General features: G+C 39.0%; 1 protein-coding gene across 4 annotated transcripts in view; it reads right to left on the bottom strand.

The window, feature by feature from the left end:
• The window catches only part of NBAS (NBAS subunit of NRZ tethering complex), a 374,358-nt gene that overhangs the window by 246,518 nt on the left and 109,271 nt on the right, over positions 1–18,569 (bottom strand). For all 4 annotated transcript variants that reach the window (XM_037894042.2, XM_043542251.1, XM_043542252.1 and 1 more), the window contains 6 exons: positions 12,857–12,940; positions 10,772–10,925; positions 7,031–7,216; positions 5,441–5,614; positions 1,160–1,293; positions 27–89 (listed from right to left, as the gene is read on the bottom strand). In XM_037894042.2, the coding sequence (XP_037749970.1) occupies positions 27–89; positions 1,160–1,293; positions 5,441–5,614; positions 7,031–7,216; positions 10,772–10,925; positions 12,857–12,940 (795 nt within the window). The remainder of the gene's footprint in view (positions 1–26; positions 90–1,159; positions 1,294–5,440; positions 5,615–7,030; positions 7,217–10,771; positions 10,926–12,856; positions 12,941–18,569) is intronic.

Here is an 18,569-nt window from a genome sequence, read left to right as displayed (position 1 = left end):
CTGTTGATATGGTAAATGGTTTTTACCTGAGAATTTGTTCCAGTTCATCTACCTTGTCATGAAGAGTTTTAGTTAAGTCTGTTTCTGGGCTGTGAAGGTTTTAAAAATAAAAAAAAAACACTGCTGAATGCATGATCCAGTTATTGCTGGTATAACACATTATCGACATGGAAATAAACACCAAAAAGTTGAATATTCTTTCTGGAACGTTTCAAAACCCAGAGGATGCTGCAGCTTTCAAAGGAAGGATTAAAACTGTTGGCTTCTGGTAGAAGGAAGGCCAAGAACTTGTGGGTAGGGTAATACTAGACAACATTGAACTCACCCCTCGAAATACAGGTTCACCTCTTACCTGACACCCTCCCCTTGAACTCCCTCCCGTCCATCCACCTCCACTTTTCCAAGTGTGACCTTCCCAAGTGTGGAGATTGGGAGATTGGCAATGGACCCAGAAGAATAGCAGGTAGCCTAGGGCTTCTCCTGTTAATCTTTCATCCATTTTCTCCAGAAATGTTGTTTGTCACAGAGCAGTTTCTCTGTAGGAGGGCCTGTCTCGTGCTGGCATGAATGCTTATGAGCATCAATGTTGTATATAGCCGTGTTATTAGAGAGACAAGGTGGGCGAGGTAGTATCTTTTATCGGACCAACTTCTGTTGGTGAAAAAGACAAGCTTTCGAGCTTACACAGAGCTCTTCTTCAGGTCTGGGAAATGTACTCCGAGATTTTGTCTACACTATAATTAGACACCCATAGCTGGCCTGTGCCAGCTGACTTGAGCTTGCATGGCTGCAGCTGAGGGTCTATTTAATTGCAGTGTAGACATCTGGGCTTGGGCTGCAGCTCAAGCTCAGGGACCCTCCCACCTCTGCTTGACACAAAGGCCTGGGGAGTGGGCATGGCCTGGATGGCCTGATTTTGACCTTTCGATTTAGATAATTTGTTAAACAATTTTTTTTTTTTAACATATATGAAGTATAGATTCAAACAGTTCAATTAATAAAGATATTACACCAATTACATTACATACTCTAGCTTTTAATTTATTTTAATTATTTCCCCAGGAAAAACGAATGTCATCTCAGGAAATATTTTAGAAAATTCAGAACTATATTTATTGTGTTCTAAAACAGCTGTAGATGACCACATATATATGCTCACCCATATCCTCTTTGTGGAAGGCATTCCAAAATATCATAACAAAAGGAGAGCTGGTCATCTCGTTCACAACTATAGATACATTCCAGTGCCATACTCATCAGTTGGTCCTGATCAGGAATTATTTTTTGCTGACACTATCAAAAACAGAATATATTTTGCTGTATGTTGGAACATTTTTCCATTTACAGTCAGTTTTTCCATATTCCAGTGTTATTGTCAATACAATCTTAACTAGTGCAAGTACAACTATAAAACAAATTTAGTGATTTCTTTTTAATTAGAGGCTCTCTGGATCTTTAATAATTCTCTGTGAAATATCTTTTGTAATTACAGAAAATGCAACAAAAGCTAATCTGTATCCTCTGTGTACTTAACCTGTCTGAAAGAGGAAGATACTTGCAACTGAATCCTATTTAATTTTGAAAAAGCAAATATTTTAAAAGGGGCAAATTATTAAAAAATATGTTAGATGCTTGAAACCATTACTTACACACAAAAGAATTTACTTCATTTGCACATTAACAGCATCAATACACACTCAAATGCTGCAGTTATTGAGTACAGCCCATCCACCATAGAACCCACTACTGCATGCATCAGGAAAATGAGGTGCTTCTAATAATTATGTTGATTTATGATTCAGGAATCTCAAACTGTATCTGAAACTGGATCGATACACTGCAATAATTCATACAGCTGCAAATACAATAGCTGAAGTGCAGCCTTATATTGCCAGAGTATTTTATATTTTAGTGAAGAACCCTTTAAAAGTTTCCATGCTTGTAGAAAGACCAGTTATTCATGGTTGCAAAAGCACTCCCCTCCCCCAGTAACAACGTCTGGTGTTATTTTTCTCTGTATCGGGGCCACGATTTGTGGGTACCTTCAATGTAGATCAACTGCCAGTGTTTTTACCATCATGTCAACTTGCACTGCTCAGATCATTAACAGTGGATGCCAATCTACACACGATCTCACACTACTTGTAAATGCAGGATGTGATATGGAGAAGAGAAATACAAGCATAGGCGCCAACTTCTCCTGGCGCCGGTGGATGCTCAAACCCTCCCGGCCCCATCCCGACTCCACCCCTGCCCCGCCCCCATTCCAACCCCTTCCCCAAAGTCCCCGCCCCAACTCCACCCCCTCCCTGCCCCTATTGGACTCCTACCCCAAATCCCCACTCCAGCCCTGCCTCTTCCCCTGAGCGCGCCGCATTACCGCTTCTCCCTCCCTACCTCCTAGCTGTTTCATGGCAGCATGTGCTGGGAGGAGAAGCAGGGACGTGGCGCGCTCAGGGGAGGCGGAGGTGAGCTGAGCTGTGGAGTGGGGATGGGGAGCTTGGCTGCCGGTGGGTGCTCCAACCCTGGAGCACCCATGGAGTCGGCGCCTATGAATACAAGGTGTATTATGGGAAAAATAAGTTTTTGCAATAGTGTGTTGTTCAGTAAGGATGTAATTATTTACAAACTATCAGTGGTACAGCTCCATTTTTTGGTAGAGCAGTAGTGGGAGAATTTGAGAAAGTTTTCAGCACAGTCAACACCCAAAAAAAAGGTTTATAAGACATGCAGTTCTTTTACTTCCCGTTACCCATTGATTCCATGGACCTATCTATATAGGACAACTTATGTGGGTATTTAAGTCCTTCTACTTGACTCTGAGGAAGGAGAGAGATAGTGGGGAAATGTTACTCAGAAAGTGATGGCTCATAAGCCTATCACAGTGGATGACTATGTAGTAGTGAGAAATTCTTGATATCATTTTACTGGAATAGTCATAACTTGGCAGAAGTGACAATTGTACTGAATGTGCTTCCATCACAATAGATAAAATATTAAGCATTGAGGGTTAATTTTTTTAAAAATACTCGGTGTCAGCCTAATCCTGCTCCTATTGAAGTCAATGGTAAAACTACCACTGACTTCCATAGGAGTAGAGTCAGTCAACACTGAAAAGGTTTTCAAAGTCCCCTATCCCTTAGTTCCTTCCTTTCTCATGTACCATCACCAATAACAAAAGTTCCTGCAGGCCAAATTCTGCCCTCACTTGAATTGTGCAAACCCAATAGCTCTAGTGAGGCTGCGTGGAAGTAAGCAAGTGGAAATGAGTAAACACTTCCATTGATGATGTACAAGGGGGAACATCATCTAGCTCTCTCACTTCTAACTCTGCCGAGCAGACACTGACAAGTGGTAAAAAATTAGTTGTATCTTAAACAATAAGATATGCCTGAAGAGACACAAGGAGCAGACCTCCTGAGTAAGAAGTCATCATTTTTAGCAACACTTTTCCAGAGTAGAATCACACTTCAAAAGTAGGTAATTAGATAAATCATCAGTTGGGGAGAGAGGGCCAAAACTTGTATTTATTAGGCCAGCATATGAAATACAATTTCACTTGCAATTTTGATTTGCTCCTAAATGCACAGTTAATTCATCTGCAGAACTTTTCTCTAAATATCATTTTTGTGAGATGTAAGAAGTGACTGTTGACGCCCTCTTTTGAGTAAAGAGGTTATTGCTGTGCAAATGAAACACCAATCATATAACAGTTAAGAATTGGGACATGAACTTGGCTGCAGTTTCATCTTTTGAAATATTACATTGTAAACTATAAATTGAATCACCAGAGTACCAAGTTTTTGGATCAGATTTAAAGTAACTCAAATATTAATCTCATTCATATGGGACTACATCCATCAGAAGCAATTTAAAATCTGTATCTGAATGTGAAAATTAGCTGTATTGACGTTTTGTATCATAGCAATTATATTAATTTGCTATTTCTTCCATCTTCTATATCATTAATGAAGATGTCACATATCACTGTTTCAAGAAACAATACTGGTGGCTTCCAACTCGAACTTAACACACTGCTATCTTTCACTGGCTCTTGCTTTCCATTTTTAGCCAAAGGTCAATCCACAGTCAAGGCAACGTCAATCCAAGGCACTGTCAATGTTCCAATTAAGGTTTCATGAAATACAGTATTTAGTATTTTAGTAGAATCCAAATCTATTACTGTCGGGAAAAAGCTATCAGGCATGTTTATCTAACAAGATTTATAAAACCTTGCTGTTTATTATGCATAGTTTTGTTGCCCTGTAGATATTTAGTGATTTCTTCACTCTAAATATTTCTTTCATTAGTTTACTTTGAATCAGGTCCTGATTAAGGCAACGTGGGCCCTGAGGCACATTGGACTCCTTTGGTTTTACCCCCTGTGGACTTATGCCCCAACATTCATTTCAAGTAGGGGCAGCAGGGGGTCTTCTCCCCTTCCAGAAGAAGCAGGGAGAGTCCATCTCTATTTTCAGAAGCAGTAGAGGTGTCCTTCTCTACCCTACGAGGAGAGGTAGGGGGGTAGAACTTACCTTGGCAGCCAGAGTGTGCCTATGCAGGAAGCGGGTGTGTTGGTGTGGTTATTGACTGTGCACTTAAAACACAGGACAGGAAGCTCAGGATTTAAGCTGGACCTTTCTGCTATGTAGGTTTTAGAACTCTAAATAAATAATTACACAAATAAATGAACTTTATATGAACTGACGAGGGCTGTGGGTGAATGTAAATTTAAAATATCTAACTACACACATTTTGATCTTGCTACTGGGAAAAGGTAGTTTAAATAATGGATGCAAAGATGAATAGAAAGGGATACAGTTTATTTTATTAAAGTTCTCTTGTGGTCCTTCTACTTTCTTATGAGAATAGTAGCAACTTACTGAAATATGAATTTCAGCATTTTTATCTACAGTGATCAACATCACTGCTTTTTTCCCCTCATTAATGAGGCCAATAAATAATTCTTACCAGCACTTTTAGCGGCAAAAAAATGAAAGCTGGTAAAATTCTTCAGGGAAAGGCACCAGACAGAAGTACTCAGAAAATATTTTAAGAGGCTTCAAACAAACAGAATATTTAGCCATGTTCAGAAAATGAAGTTCAATGCTTTACCAAAAAAATGACATTCAGAAGAATCCCTACTAATTTCTACTCTACTGGGTATTTCTGCTAGTGATTAATGATTAACATATCTTTTGATATCCTGATTAAGATCTATGGTTTAACCATGCATTAGAAATTCTGTTTTAACCTTGTTTAGGGAACATTATTTTCATATCCGCGTGACAAATGTTCATTAAAAAGGAAAAAAAGGACAGGCTCAACCTCCAGAACTGATCAGGAAACAAACAAACCTTACCTCTGAATCCAGTTCTGCAAAATAAATTATAGTTTTCAAATAAGGCAATAAATAAAACAACTATGAATCTGTACTTACATCTGGTTTTGAATTTTGAAAGATCTTCAGAGGGAATTTCAGGTCTTCCTTTGCTAAGCTAACTAAATACTCCCTAAAAAGTGTGTTTGCAAGACCAGGGGACTGATTTTCACAGCGATGTAGAAATGGGACCATCCACTGATAAACGTTCTTCACATATCTTTCATCAGAAGACTAGAAAGTGTAAGAAGTTAAACAAAACAAATGAAAACAGAATGATAAAACCTGGTTCCTTTTTTATTTTTAAATGAAAAAATGTAAAAACCATTATATTATGTGTAACAGTAATAAACTGCCCTCGTCATGCATGATCAGCACCGTTTGCACCCTGAGCTTGCAACAAGACTCCTACCACTTTAACTACAGAATTAATTAAATTAACTGGCAGGAGAAGACTGTCATCCAAGATGGGAGGGATGGGCTATTGAGTCTAAGGGAGTCTTACAGAAAAGCCCAGCTTTCCCATTCGTCAGCCCCCTTGACTACAGCTGACATGGTCACTACCAGGCATTCCTAGTGCAATGTCCCATGCCACTGCTGCTTTGGTGGTGGCATGAGCCCAGCCTTACCATATTCATATTAAGTTATTTTGGCAGGCTACCAAAAGTTCCCCAAGGAATGCAAGCAAGAGAAAATAAATACACCGGACCCTCGCTAGAACGCGGGGTTCGGGATCCATGCGCGGTACGTTAAGGCGGGGATCGCGTTATAGCGGGGGCCACTGTAACATGGATCCCAATTTAAATATTTAAATTTGGGATCCATCACTGCGACAGCGCTATATGAGAATCCGCACTATACCAATGCGTGCTTCAGCGAGGGTCCGCTGTAGTGATTTTCAATAGTGTATGTCTCAGCAAAACTTGAACAGAATTTCACGGGACAAAGAAAAGGCACTTCTCTCACCCAAGGACATTCCCCCTGCTGAATTTCAAAGGCCTGCTGTACACACTGGAGGTGTTTCAAAAGAAAAAAGAAAATCACAAGAATCTTTTTGTAATGGCAAATGTTAGGAAAACTACGTATTGGAGTCACTATCAGTTTCCTCCTACAATACAAATTGTATAAAAAAGATGGATATTGCACAAGAAAAAGAGGACTGAAGAACCAGAGAAGATTTCAGATGAGTTTATCTCACAGAAATGAGCTGGGGTTTTTCTGCTAATGCTTATAAACATCAAAAACCATCTTTAAAAAAAGTGCTCTTATAACTTGTGCAGTAGCAACAGTGATACTTATGGCATTTCCATCTTATTCCCGTTTTCAGTAAATCATGGCTTCCACAGCCTGAAATTATTCAGGCTTAGTCTCTGCTGAAAAGTTGGGGTAAGAGGGGGGTTGTTTTCATTTTATTTTTAAAATGAGCAAAACTGGTTCTGCTGTTTTCCAAAAATACCATTTCCATACTATTAAAAAAAGAAACAAATCTAGTGCCAATGCTGTTTGGGATATGGATGGATAATAAATGGAAATGTGATAGGGAAACACCTCTGGCTGAAGAGCATTGTTACGTTACACATGCAAGGAGTCTATATAAGCATGGACATTATTTAGGCTCAATCTACCTAATGCATTTTCAAAAATACGTACGTTCACCATTAACAGTCTTAGTTTTTCGCTATCTTTCATCTCCAGCAGATCTTTCAAGGTTAGGGTTAGATCACATCCAGTCTCATAAATCAGCATCTCCAGAGTAACCAGGTTATCACAAAGCACCTGAAGACCAGGAATGTTCCTCTCCATGCCAAGTCGAACCAGGGACAGAGCACAGTCCACCTGAAAATAAGAAAAAAAAATATGTTGTTACCTGATTGTTTCTTTTTGGTAATCAATATCTGAACTAATTCTGACTGGTCTCTCAAATATTGTTGTTCCAATAATTTTTTCCAGGTAGGAGTAGTCACTAAAGATCCAGATGAGGGGTTAAAAACAATGCTGTCATCTTTGTCTGTGGCTGTTTGAAATCTCTTATGTGTTCCTGAAGGGTTTGGAAGTGAGAGTTCCCTGTCCTTTCTCACACATACTTACAAAGGACTTGATTAGTCTCAGCAATCCAGGGTTTGAGCCAGAGCAGTGTGATGGTCACTGATTTAGATGTCATTGCTCTTACTAGCAAGTTCAGAGACTACAGGAATCACACTTAAAAGGTATAACTAGGGACATTTTCTTTAAAATAGAGAAAAAATATTCCCTGTTTAATTGGTCTGTATTTTTTAGGTCACTGCATCAAGACACTGCTGCCTGGACAAAGCATGTGGTTGCTAAAGAAGCTTTCACAGCTACTGCTAATGCTTCAGAATCCTTGTGGTGGGTACCTTGTATCTTCCAGTCCCATAATCTTTCGAAAGACAACACTCCAAGGGAACTACCATGTCCTGGGGTAGGGATGCCTCAACTGCATCCATATTAGATATTTGAGCTAGGGAAGTGTTGGGGGTCATTAATCTTACAGAAATAAAAAAGCTGTTTATTTAGCTTCTTGGATTTTAGTCAGCCAGCTCTGGCATGGACCTTACAAAATCTTAAAACTATGTGTGCAGTAATACAGCAGCTTATGATTAACCTTTTGGTGGTATATACTTCCCTTTCCTTTTCTATAGGCTTTATGACCTAAAATGTGATTACTGCCCTGCACTTCCTATCAAAGTGCAAAATACATTTCCAAAATGTCAGGTTCTGTTTCCTCCACCCCCCCCCGAGATGTAACTCGGGCAATTTTCCCTCCTTATCGAATTTAGGAGATGGATGACAGCTGGAATGATTTTTAGCTTCTCTGTTTTTCCTTAGATTTCACCCTCACCTTATCCCCAACACAAACCTTTTAAAGGGAGCCATTGACCCATCTGTGTAAGGGTCTGCTCTGCCTTTGAAGAGTTAGGATAGGAGAGGCTAGCCTTTAATCCACACCTGAGAAAAGGTGGGGGGGGGGTAGGGATCAATCATAAAAGTGATGCCCACTAAACTGAAGTGACTCCTCCCGCAAGGCAGAAAGAATACCAGTTGTTTCCCCAAGTTGACGACAACCCATTTAAACACATTAAAAGAAACACTCACACTCTTCCTAGATCTTGCCCTTTTGCACTGACCCCAGAGAAATCCTTGAATAGGGAGTGATTTGATTTGCAGCTGACAGTTGTCTGCTTTGACAAGTATCTGCATAGCATAGCAGTGCTCTTGCAGTGCCCCATAGCAGTGGGAGGCTCAATCCAGCCTGAGAGAATGAATCCCTTTCAGTCAGTCTTTGTTCAGTAGGCTGTGAGCAGGCTACACAGTCTGCAGAAGCTGGGAGAGAAGCTTCATAAAGGAGCACCTTTTTGCCTTAATAGGATTCACATTTCCTGGCTTTGCTATTGTTTGAGACAGCACGTATATTGTTGGTCAGTCTTTTGGGGGTTAGGCAGGGGAAGGAGTGGGGGAGCAGGCAGGGAAATGAAATGGAAGAACTACAGGATTCCCAAACAAGCTACAAATCAAATTATTACCATAATTTCCCCCCCGCCCCCGTCTTGCAGAAGCCATCTCCTGCTGAATGGACAGAGTTCCAAGGCAGCAAGACTTCAGCTGCCTGACATGGATAAGCAAAATGAGGACAACCCAGCACTTGCAACTAGTGGAAAGATTATGACATAGAAACAAAATATTTGCGCCTCATCTCTGCTAACTAGCTTACTCCTCACAAGCACAGCAGCTAGGAAACATCTTAGATAAGAGTGGTGAAAAGGCCAATAAAAAGGTACAGTCAAATAACTTTTGAATACTGAAAGGAGGTGTTTGGAAATGAGGGTGTGAGATTAAAAGATACGGGAGATTTATTAGTACAAATACTCTACATATGATATCAAAATGTGATGGATATACAGCCAGATGAAATGTTACTAAAAGGCAGATGACTGCAAGTAAATGGGTTAAAGTAAACAAGTTGAGTACAGAAAAAAATCAGACAAAAACTTGACAAACAGTAATAATATTGTATTTTGTTTTTAATAGTACACCCACATATTTTCTGAACATTCATTCTAATCTGTCTTTTCTAGTACCATCTGTGAATCTGTCACCTTTGCAAATACTTACTGAACTAAAAATAAACTTCCAAAAATCGATTAAATTACTGACACGTTAAATGAAACTGTGCTCCAGTGTAACACACAGAGCTGTATATCATATGAAAACCTCACTGGATACAACCAACCACCATAACATTTTTCGAGGCCAATGTAAATGATTTCCAAAGGCATTTCTGGGCACTAAAAAAAAAATATTCCCTATATCTTTTTTAAAATGCAAGGGGAGATGAATCTTTTTATTAGTTAAGGATTTTAATTCAGTAGGCAACTAGAAACGTTATCTTTTACTGTTATTTTAGTCATTAAAAGAAAGGGTCTACAATGAGGGTATCTGAAAAGATTAAGCATTTTATGAAGCATCTATGAAACTGGGAGGATCAATTAACACAGGAATATAAAGAAATAAGAGCTCAGGTTGATCTGGAAAAGGAAGTACCTAAAATTATTAATTAATAGACACAGGAGTATTTTAAACATCTCTATGTTGTTAAACCATAAGCGAACTGCAATTATCTGTGACATTCCACAGAGGATTCTCAAAACTACAATCAGGGAAAGAGCATGTCATAACATTAATAGTAACACCTTCCATTATCATGGCACCATTCATCCAAGGATCTCAAAGTGCTTTACACATTTTAAAGATGTGGGGAAACTAGGGTACAGACAGGTTGTATGACTTGCCCAAATTCACACAGCAAGCTGGCCTGACATCACAGCTGAGTTCCCTGCTTAAGCCACTCACTATTCAACACTTCTTCCTTTAGATAACATGAGCATAAAATATGTAGCAGAAGGGAAAATGCTCTTCAGGGCTGGAAAAGTTTTGCTATTTCCTAGAGCCCAGGAACGGATAGGCTGAAGGAAATTTACGAGATTCCTCCATTCACCCCCATGAATCAATCACAACTCACCTGAGTAAACCTTAAACAGGTTTGAATTCAGGAAACACACTCTAAATTGAATCTCTAAATTGAGAGAGTAATTTGGGGCCATCTAAAATTATTATTTGGCAGCAAAATAGTTTTCTTTCCCTATACGTGTACATATGAAAAATAAAAATCTGTGAATCCATACTTAATTCCATGGCAAGTGCCCTAATGACCTCAATAGGCCAGCATTTTACATCAGTGTCTGCTATCACTACCAATACGCAGTTCAGATGGTTTGATATCGCCTACTTTTGACACAGCTTAATTAGCTTCGAGAAGCAATAAAATGCTTGCATCTGTGCCAACAATTACTATTTCTGGGCTGCTGTTCTTACCTGCATAGCATAGTTTTCAATCTCCTGTGCCCTATTCCAATACCAGTCAGAAACCAGGTCTATCGAAAGCTTAGTAGTTCTGTACTTTAATAACTCAGGTAGTGCTCCATAGAAGAATTCATCTTCATCTTGAAGAACTGGTTCAAATATCATTCTGAGAAGAGCAGACAAAAAGTTACAAAGGTATATACAGATGGACTAAGACTGAGGGCTTGTCTACACTTACCGGGTGATGGACAGGTGGGGATCAATGCATCAGCGGTCGATTTAGTGGGTCTAGTGAAGACCCACTAAATCGACCACAGATAGCTCTCCCGTCGACTCCTGTACTCCACCAGAACAAGAAGAGCTTTTCCATCAACATCGCATAATGTAAGTAGATATAAGCTACGTTGATTTGAGTTACACTATTAACGTAATTCAAATTGCATAGCTTAGATTGAATTTCCCCTGTAGCATAGACAAGACCTGACACCAAGGCCTGACACCAACAGCTAATGTGTTCATGCAAAGCTCTGAACAGGACTAAACAGTAGTAGTAATAAGCATTTGTACTAAACTGAGAAGTAAAGAGTAAGAACTTTCAAACAGAGCAAATACATTGATTAAAAAGCCATTTTTTAAATAATCACTACTCCCTATAAAGATGCTGTATGACAAAACCAAGAGACATTACTCAGGAAGAATCCCCCCACTCTCCACAAAAACAAAACAATGATGCTGACACAATTTGCACACATCAGAAAGTTCAGCTTCCCATAGCAGTCTCCTGTATATCTGCATAATAAGGTTTTTGGTTTTCATTATATGATGATCACATAGAATAAAATGTAGCAATACAAAATGCCACACTTGTTCACCCAGCCTTAAGGAAATGGTGCAATTTAAACAAGTCAAAAACACTGTAAAACAATTTGGGAGACCTGTCTGTGTACAACTTACGATTTCAAACAGAATTCATATCAAACTATAAACTCCATTTTGCTCACTGAGCATCATTTTGAACCTGCAGCCTCCATATTCAGCTGGAACACCCAGGAGAAATTCTTGCACCCAGCAGACAGCTAACAACAGAGGGTAATTAAACCTTGATGACTGTCCATATAAATGGAAGTATCCTTGGACAAAGAGCTGGCTACCAATTTTTCAAGTCTGGACTCCAACTGGCTAACCACCAAGCAAGAGACTGATCACTTTACAGGAGTTTTGAATCCAACCAGGGGTTCCCCGACAGGGGACTTGAAAGCTATAGAACAAACGTTCTCTAGCAGCCATTTTAGAGAGGAAGAAGAGACCAGAATCAGAATGCAAATCCTCAGAATGCTCAAGAGTAGTGAGGCAAGTGACACAGGAAATTTTGTAAAGGTTTCCTTATTTCGCATGGATCAGTATATCTCTTGGGCTGTCTAAAGTGAAGAGTGATTGCTTTAGAAATCCTTTTACAAAGTCTATTTTCTTCAACTACCACGTGTCCCTGAAGGGGTTAATTATAAACCAGGGTGCCCACTACGGTGGAACTCTGAGAAAGGCATGCTAAAGATAGAGATATCGTGGGTGGGAGCTAACACTGGTCCTGAGGCAGGTAGGCCACAGGGTCCCACTTCCAAAAGGGATACCAGATAGAGAATCAGCACTCAGTAAGTGATCTAGAGAGGCCAGAGCCAAAGATTGACTGAAGCCTATCCAGACACTGGCCCAGTGTGTGGCTCCAAACATAACAGCCTGGTGAGGTTCCAGCAAGGGAAGCTCATCTGAGGCTGTTACACATACCATTAAAAATCAATGTGCACAAAGATGAAGAGCTAATATTGTTATGAGTCCCTGAACTCATAGTTTCTCTACTTTTATGTAATTAAAATGTCAGGTTTAACACCGCATTAACATAGTGTTGTTTTTAATATATTTTTGTTACATGAGCTTTTAATTTTCTACCAACTTAGGCATAAATAGTAAAGACAAATATTTTAGTCATTAATTTCATCAACCTTGGCAACCTCTCAGAGTGTTCTTTTTAACGCACGCGCGCACACACACACACACACACACACACACACACACACACACACACACACACTCTATACTTACTTGCACTGTGGGTTTTCACACCAGTCCTCTTCCCGATGCTTCTGCTCATTCCAGGGAAGAATCATCAACACATCCTGCCTACAACTATTACAAAACACAATGGAAATTTTATACAAACATTTTGAAAAAATATGGATTGGCAAAAACATTCTGTTAACTGAATAGATAGTACAGCAAAGTATTTGGATTCAGTCTATATTATGGGCTACCATTCAACTGGCAGGATCAACTGCTAACAGGTATCTATTGCATAAACTGGGCATAGAGAGGCATGAGAATAATTTTGCACACCTAACTTGGAAAGTCTGTATGCTACTTACAGGATATTTGAGAGCTATTTCATGGACAATAGATATTGCTCATGTTATTTTTGACAATTTAATATCTTAGAATTTTCTAATTTGTAAAAAAAAAATAGCAAAATTATAGGTCTGGGCCTCCTTTGCTTTCACACTAAGGATATTTAACAAGAACATTTATATCACAGAAGCTTGAAATGAATAGTAAAGAGTGAGACAGGATCTTTAGCTTAAAAAAAGAACAGGAATCTTTACAGACCTGTAAACAAATCCTTGTACTGAACACAGATAAAATATACCCTGCTGTATTGATTTTCTCCATTAAGTTAGACATGGGTTTCTGCCTACAAACATCCATAGTGAATATTTCCTAAATGCTGTAGTGAGAATCATCTGAAAATGGAATTTGAATTTCCTGTATATAATATAGATTAAGAAAAACAAAAGTTATGACTAAAAACAATTAGTTATGTTTTTTATCCTTCATCTTCCTAGTATTTGTTAAGTGTTTAAACACCACAAAAAGCTGGAAAATTTTGTTTAGCCATTCTGAACAGAAACCAAAGCACAAGAGATGAGAAAACTGTGCACACAGGCATGGTTTTAAATTTTCAACAAATTAGAGCAATAAAGCGTACAATGCCTTACTCATTTTAACATGATCCTGATAATTCAATACCATAACACTGATGCAAGCCTTACAGGCACGACCTCTTTATTGCAAATTAAAGGCTAATATAAATTTCTCATCCCTTCAAGGACAGCAACAGTAGCAATGGATATTTATGACTCCTTTCCTCAGTAGCTTAAAAAGCAAAATGATATGTTCTGATGCACAAATCAATTCTAAAAGCATAATGCAAATAAACTGATGAAAAGTGACCTGAAAATTTAATTAACTATCACATTTAGCAATAAGTACTACATGTGTTATCTAAGTGGAACACCCTCACTCACTTTCACCACCCAGGCACATGTCTCCAAAATGGCCACATGTCCCTCCTTCCCCACTGTGATGCTTCCAACACTGTTGGTGGCACCAAGGACAATCATAACTATCCAAAATTAGACCCTTCATTGGAAAAATCAGCAACAAAGTGTCAAGGAAGGATCTGCAGGTCATAAAGGTCAAGAGGAAGAAAATATAGGTGGAAGCACCAGCTCTAATGATTAGAGCACAGAAAGTGGAGTCAAGACCTATGTTCTATGCCAGTCTGCGCAACTTTAGGTAAGTCTCAACTTCCCTATTTTTCCATTTCCCCCACCTTTAAAATGAGCATCACCTTCCACCTAGTTTAAAACATCAAATCCTGAGAAGTACTATGTATTTTTAAAAAAACACAGTAGTCTCCATGGTGATGCCAAACAAGGCTGCTCCTTCTCCTTCACTTTAGTGCTCAAACTTCTAGCCTAGCTGACTGACAGAAATGTGTCTCCTCCTTCACTGGTGGAGGGATAAGGCTAGCCATAATAGCTGGTGCTGGTTAGTATAGGAGAAAGGAACTATAACAAAAAGTGGGAAAACATTTTGTTTCAGAACTCAGCCAGGAAGCTGTAGTATAGGTTGAATAAGAACATAAAAACTGCCACACTGGGTCAGACTAAAGGTCCATCTAGACTAGTATCCTGTCTTCCGACAGTGGCCTCAAAGGTAATCATCAGAACAGAACAGGTAATCATCAAGCGATCCATCCCGTCACCCACTCCCAGCTTCTGGCACATTAACAATTACACAGTGTTTTAACTCGATGTCTCCAAGAATCCTAATGTTAAACAAACTTCTCATTTTTACTGTTATAACTTGTGTTATGGTTTAAAGGTAAAAGCCTTTTCAAATAGGAGTTTAATATCATCCTTGACCACATCAACTCAAAAAAATGTTAGCAGTTAGAATCTTGTTTCTATTCATCAATTTGAAAAACTTGTATTCTTCATCACAGGCCAAGATAAGTTGTTAATAGAGCTGAACTTCTTAAAATCGTATTTCTTAATGAAACTGAACAGAGCATGTTAAGCAGACACTGAGCAGCAGACACTGAGCATGTTAAGCAGACATTCAACATGAGATAATGTTGCACACACCATGAACATTAGTTCCAGTGCAGAGAAATTTATATTCAGGAGAGAGCATTTCTTTCTCTTGTGACAAATAATGGATATGCTACCAGAAGCCTTTCACCATCATTTTTTGAGTGGGCAGGCATAACTTATGCTTTTTTGTGTAACTGTCAATTTAAACACCCAACAAACAGACAACCTAGATTAAGTAACAAGACTGGAGCAGATTGCTCTTACTACAGTCCCAAGTTTGAAACTTAACTACATTCTAATCGTCCACCTTCAGTTGCTTCAGAAATTTTCCACATATGGTCTCAGCACAAGTGGTAACTTTCAGGAAAGTTTGTTTAGCTGTCTGAGCTATGAACGGAAGAAGGGTGACAGATATACTCATTTTTTCCCCTGTGTAATTGAAATATCACTGAATCCTCAAAAGTGGCTTGCTATGATGATCTCGTATTAAATTAAATTGTTTGCCATTTTAATAGGTTAGGATAATTTAAAATTGGTAATTAAAAGCCAGCAGGGATGGGTCTTTGTAACATGGTGACTTCAGTTCTGAATAGTTCTGAACACTCTGTGCTTACAGAGTGGGGAGGAACTGAGACACATTCTGGAAGTAGAACAGCTCAGAAATGGTATTTTAGTCCATTAAATAAATGAAAGGATATAAAAATACTGCTCTTAACATAGCATTAAGATTGAGGGATCTAACAATCTAAAGTCAGCATTATCAAATTTTAATAAAAACAGTCCATCGAAGTTGACAAATATTGGTGTAAAATATATTTGCCATGAAACATGGCTAACAAAGCAAACAATTTTTGGAATTTTCTGTCTTGAGTGTGTGGTATCTCAGCTTGAACGTTTCATTAGCATTAGTGGTTTGCAGGAAATAGCTCAAAACTTGCAAAATTTCTTCTTAAGTAACCTAATGTCAATCATATTATTGCGTCTGTATGAATGATGTGCCTCCTTTTTCCAAGTACTTTCAATACAGATTAGCTTCCAACATACACTGGAAAAAGACGTTAAAATTCTCTTATATTTTAACAAGGACATGCAAGCACCCACCCAGTCTAAGCCCTGGTCTACACTGGGGCGGGGAGCAATCTAAGTTATGCAACTTCAGCTACGTGAATAACGTAGCTGAAGTCGACGTACTTAGATCTACTCACTGCGGTGTCTTCACTACGGTGAGTCGACTGCTGCCGCTCCCCGTCGACTCTGTCTGACTCTCGCAGCGGTGGAGTACAGGAGTCGATGGCAGAATGCTCGGGGGTCAATTTATGGCATCTAGACTAGACGGGATAAATCAATCCCCACTGGATCGATCGCTGCCCGCCGATCTAGCAGGTAGCGTAGACATACTCTAAGACACTGAATTACTGTACTCCACATTTCCTTTCAGAAGGCTGATACCATCACATCCAAGACCCATATCTTTCCTCTCTTATAAACCACATGGCTTCTCCAACTGAAAATTATAATAAATATTTCCTTCCCCTCCATTTAAAAATTAGAGTGTGTTTGATTTGTTCTTGCTGCACCAAGAAATTCATACTGACAGTGCTCCAAGAAAGGAAAAAATCATGCTGTCTAAATTAAGTAGGACAATTTAAAGTGCTGACAAGAGGAACAGGTATTCGGGGCATTTTAAAGCAGAGCATGCTCCGTTAAATACTGAACAATTGCATCATGTACAGGAAGTTTCTTCTTTCATTCATTCATTTTTCCCCCTTAGGTATATGTCAAGTTTTTTTTAAAAACTAATGTGCCATGCAAAGCAACACTTTCTGATTTTTAGGCACTTGAAAAGAAATGTGCAGATAGGGAGTCCATGTGGAATAGCTTGTCCAACATCACACTATGGCCTGTAATTTCAACTGTAATAAGAACAGTTCAGGGGATCACTGACAGAAACTGTATTTCTCTCTGCTCAGATTTGCCAGGCTTTTCTTTCCTTGGTTGAGAACCAGTGTTGTTGTTGTTTTTCCTTCCTTAATTCTATGAAGAATAGAAAAGCAGCATTGCCTCCAAGAAGAACTTTAGCATATGATGCAGAAATGACAGCTGCAATTGTTCATACTTACAAGCTGACATTTAAATAATATTATGAGCCTGGTTAAAAACAGATAAAAGCCCTTTTTCATATTAACTCATTGCATCTCTGTATTGAACACTATGGCCTACCAAAAAAAAAAAAAAAAAAAAAAAAACACTTCATTCTTGCTAAAGAAACACCACCCTAGTGCCATTTGGAGTGGCCAAAGTCCCAAAGGGCCACCTTCCCCCATCCCTCTTTTTCCTTTCCCACAGCAGACAATAAAGAGACCTCTTTAAAGCATGTTTGTGAATAAACTATAAAATGAGTACCAAAAATCTTGCAATTTCTGTTTTGACTGACTTGTTTTGCAATTCTGAACACACACATTTCCTAGAGAGATGAGTGCAAAACAAGTCTAAGGGGGTGGGGGGATTTCCAAAATTGCTTATGGGATCTAGGTGTCCAACACCCACTGAAATGAAGTCAAAGGAAGTTGGGCAACAAAAAGTTCCACCACACAAAAAATAGAAATAGAAGAGGTGCTATCCACAAAAATATCAAGCCTGGGTTATGTAAGTAAATATGGAATTTCAGCCTCAGCCTAGAATTTTCTTGCAAGGAGCACTTTAAGAATCTCTCACTCACACACAAAAATATGTATGTTTACAGACAGAAAGAAACCCTTTCCCTTCATTCAATCACCTCACCAGCTCTCTAGCCTTCACCTGCACACCAAAAAAGGATAAACATTAATGTGATTATCTATGTCCTCTCTCCCAATTCTGGAGAACCCAGACTTTTTACTCTCTGCATTATCAGAGCTTTTCAAAATGACCCAAATGGAGCACCACAAGATCGTGTCAAGTTTTAACTGGTGTAGTTGTAATGACCATGGGACAAATGCAGTAGAAACTCTGTACATGTCTCTATAATCAGTTTTTTTCAAATGTTTTATTATGTTCTTACTAATGAGTTGGATGTTAACAGAGGAATACATGATATTGAAATGGTCCTCTCTCACCAATTCACCTTTATTATACAGACTTTTCTCTATAGGCCTGAACCAACGTCCACTAAAGTTAATGAAGGTACTCCCACTGACTTCAGTGTGCACTGAATCAGGCCATATATGAATAACACATACGTATGGGCCTTTCTCACATATTTTGTGTGCTTTACCCTGGCTTAGACTACATAGTATCAAACACCCTGGATAAAACCACATAGAAGACACACACATTCACAAGGCCTCATTAAGTTTTGACCTCCCCCGCTCCCATGATGTCTCAATGGCGACCACTCCTTCACA

This window comes from Chelonia mydas, chromosome 3 (assembly GCF_015237465.2).
Source record: "Chelonia mydas isolate rCheMyd1 chromosome 3, rCheMyd1.pri.v2, whole genome shotgun sequence".
Lineage (NCBI taxonomy): Eukaryota > Metazoa > Chordata > Testudines > Cheloniidae > Chelonia > Chelonia mydas.
The sequence above is the reverse complement of the archived record's forward strand: the minus strand, read 5'-3'. Positions and strand labels throughout refer to the sequence as shown.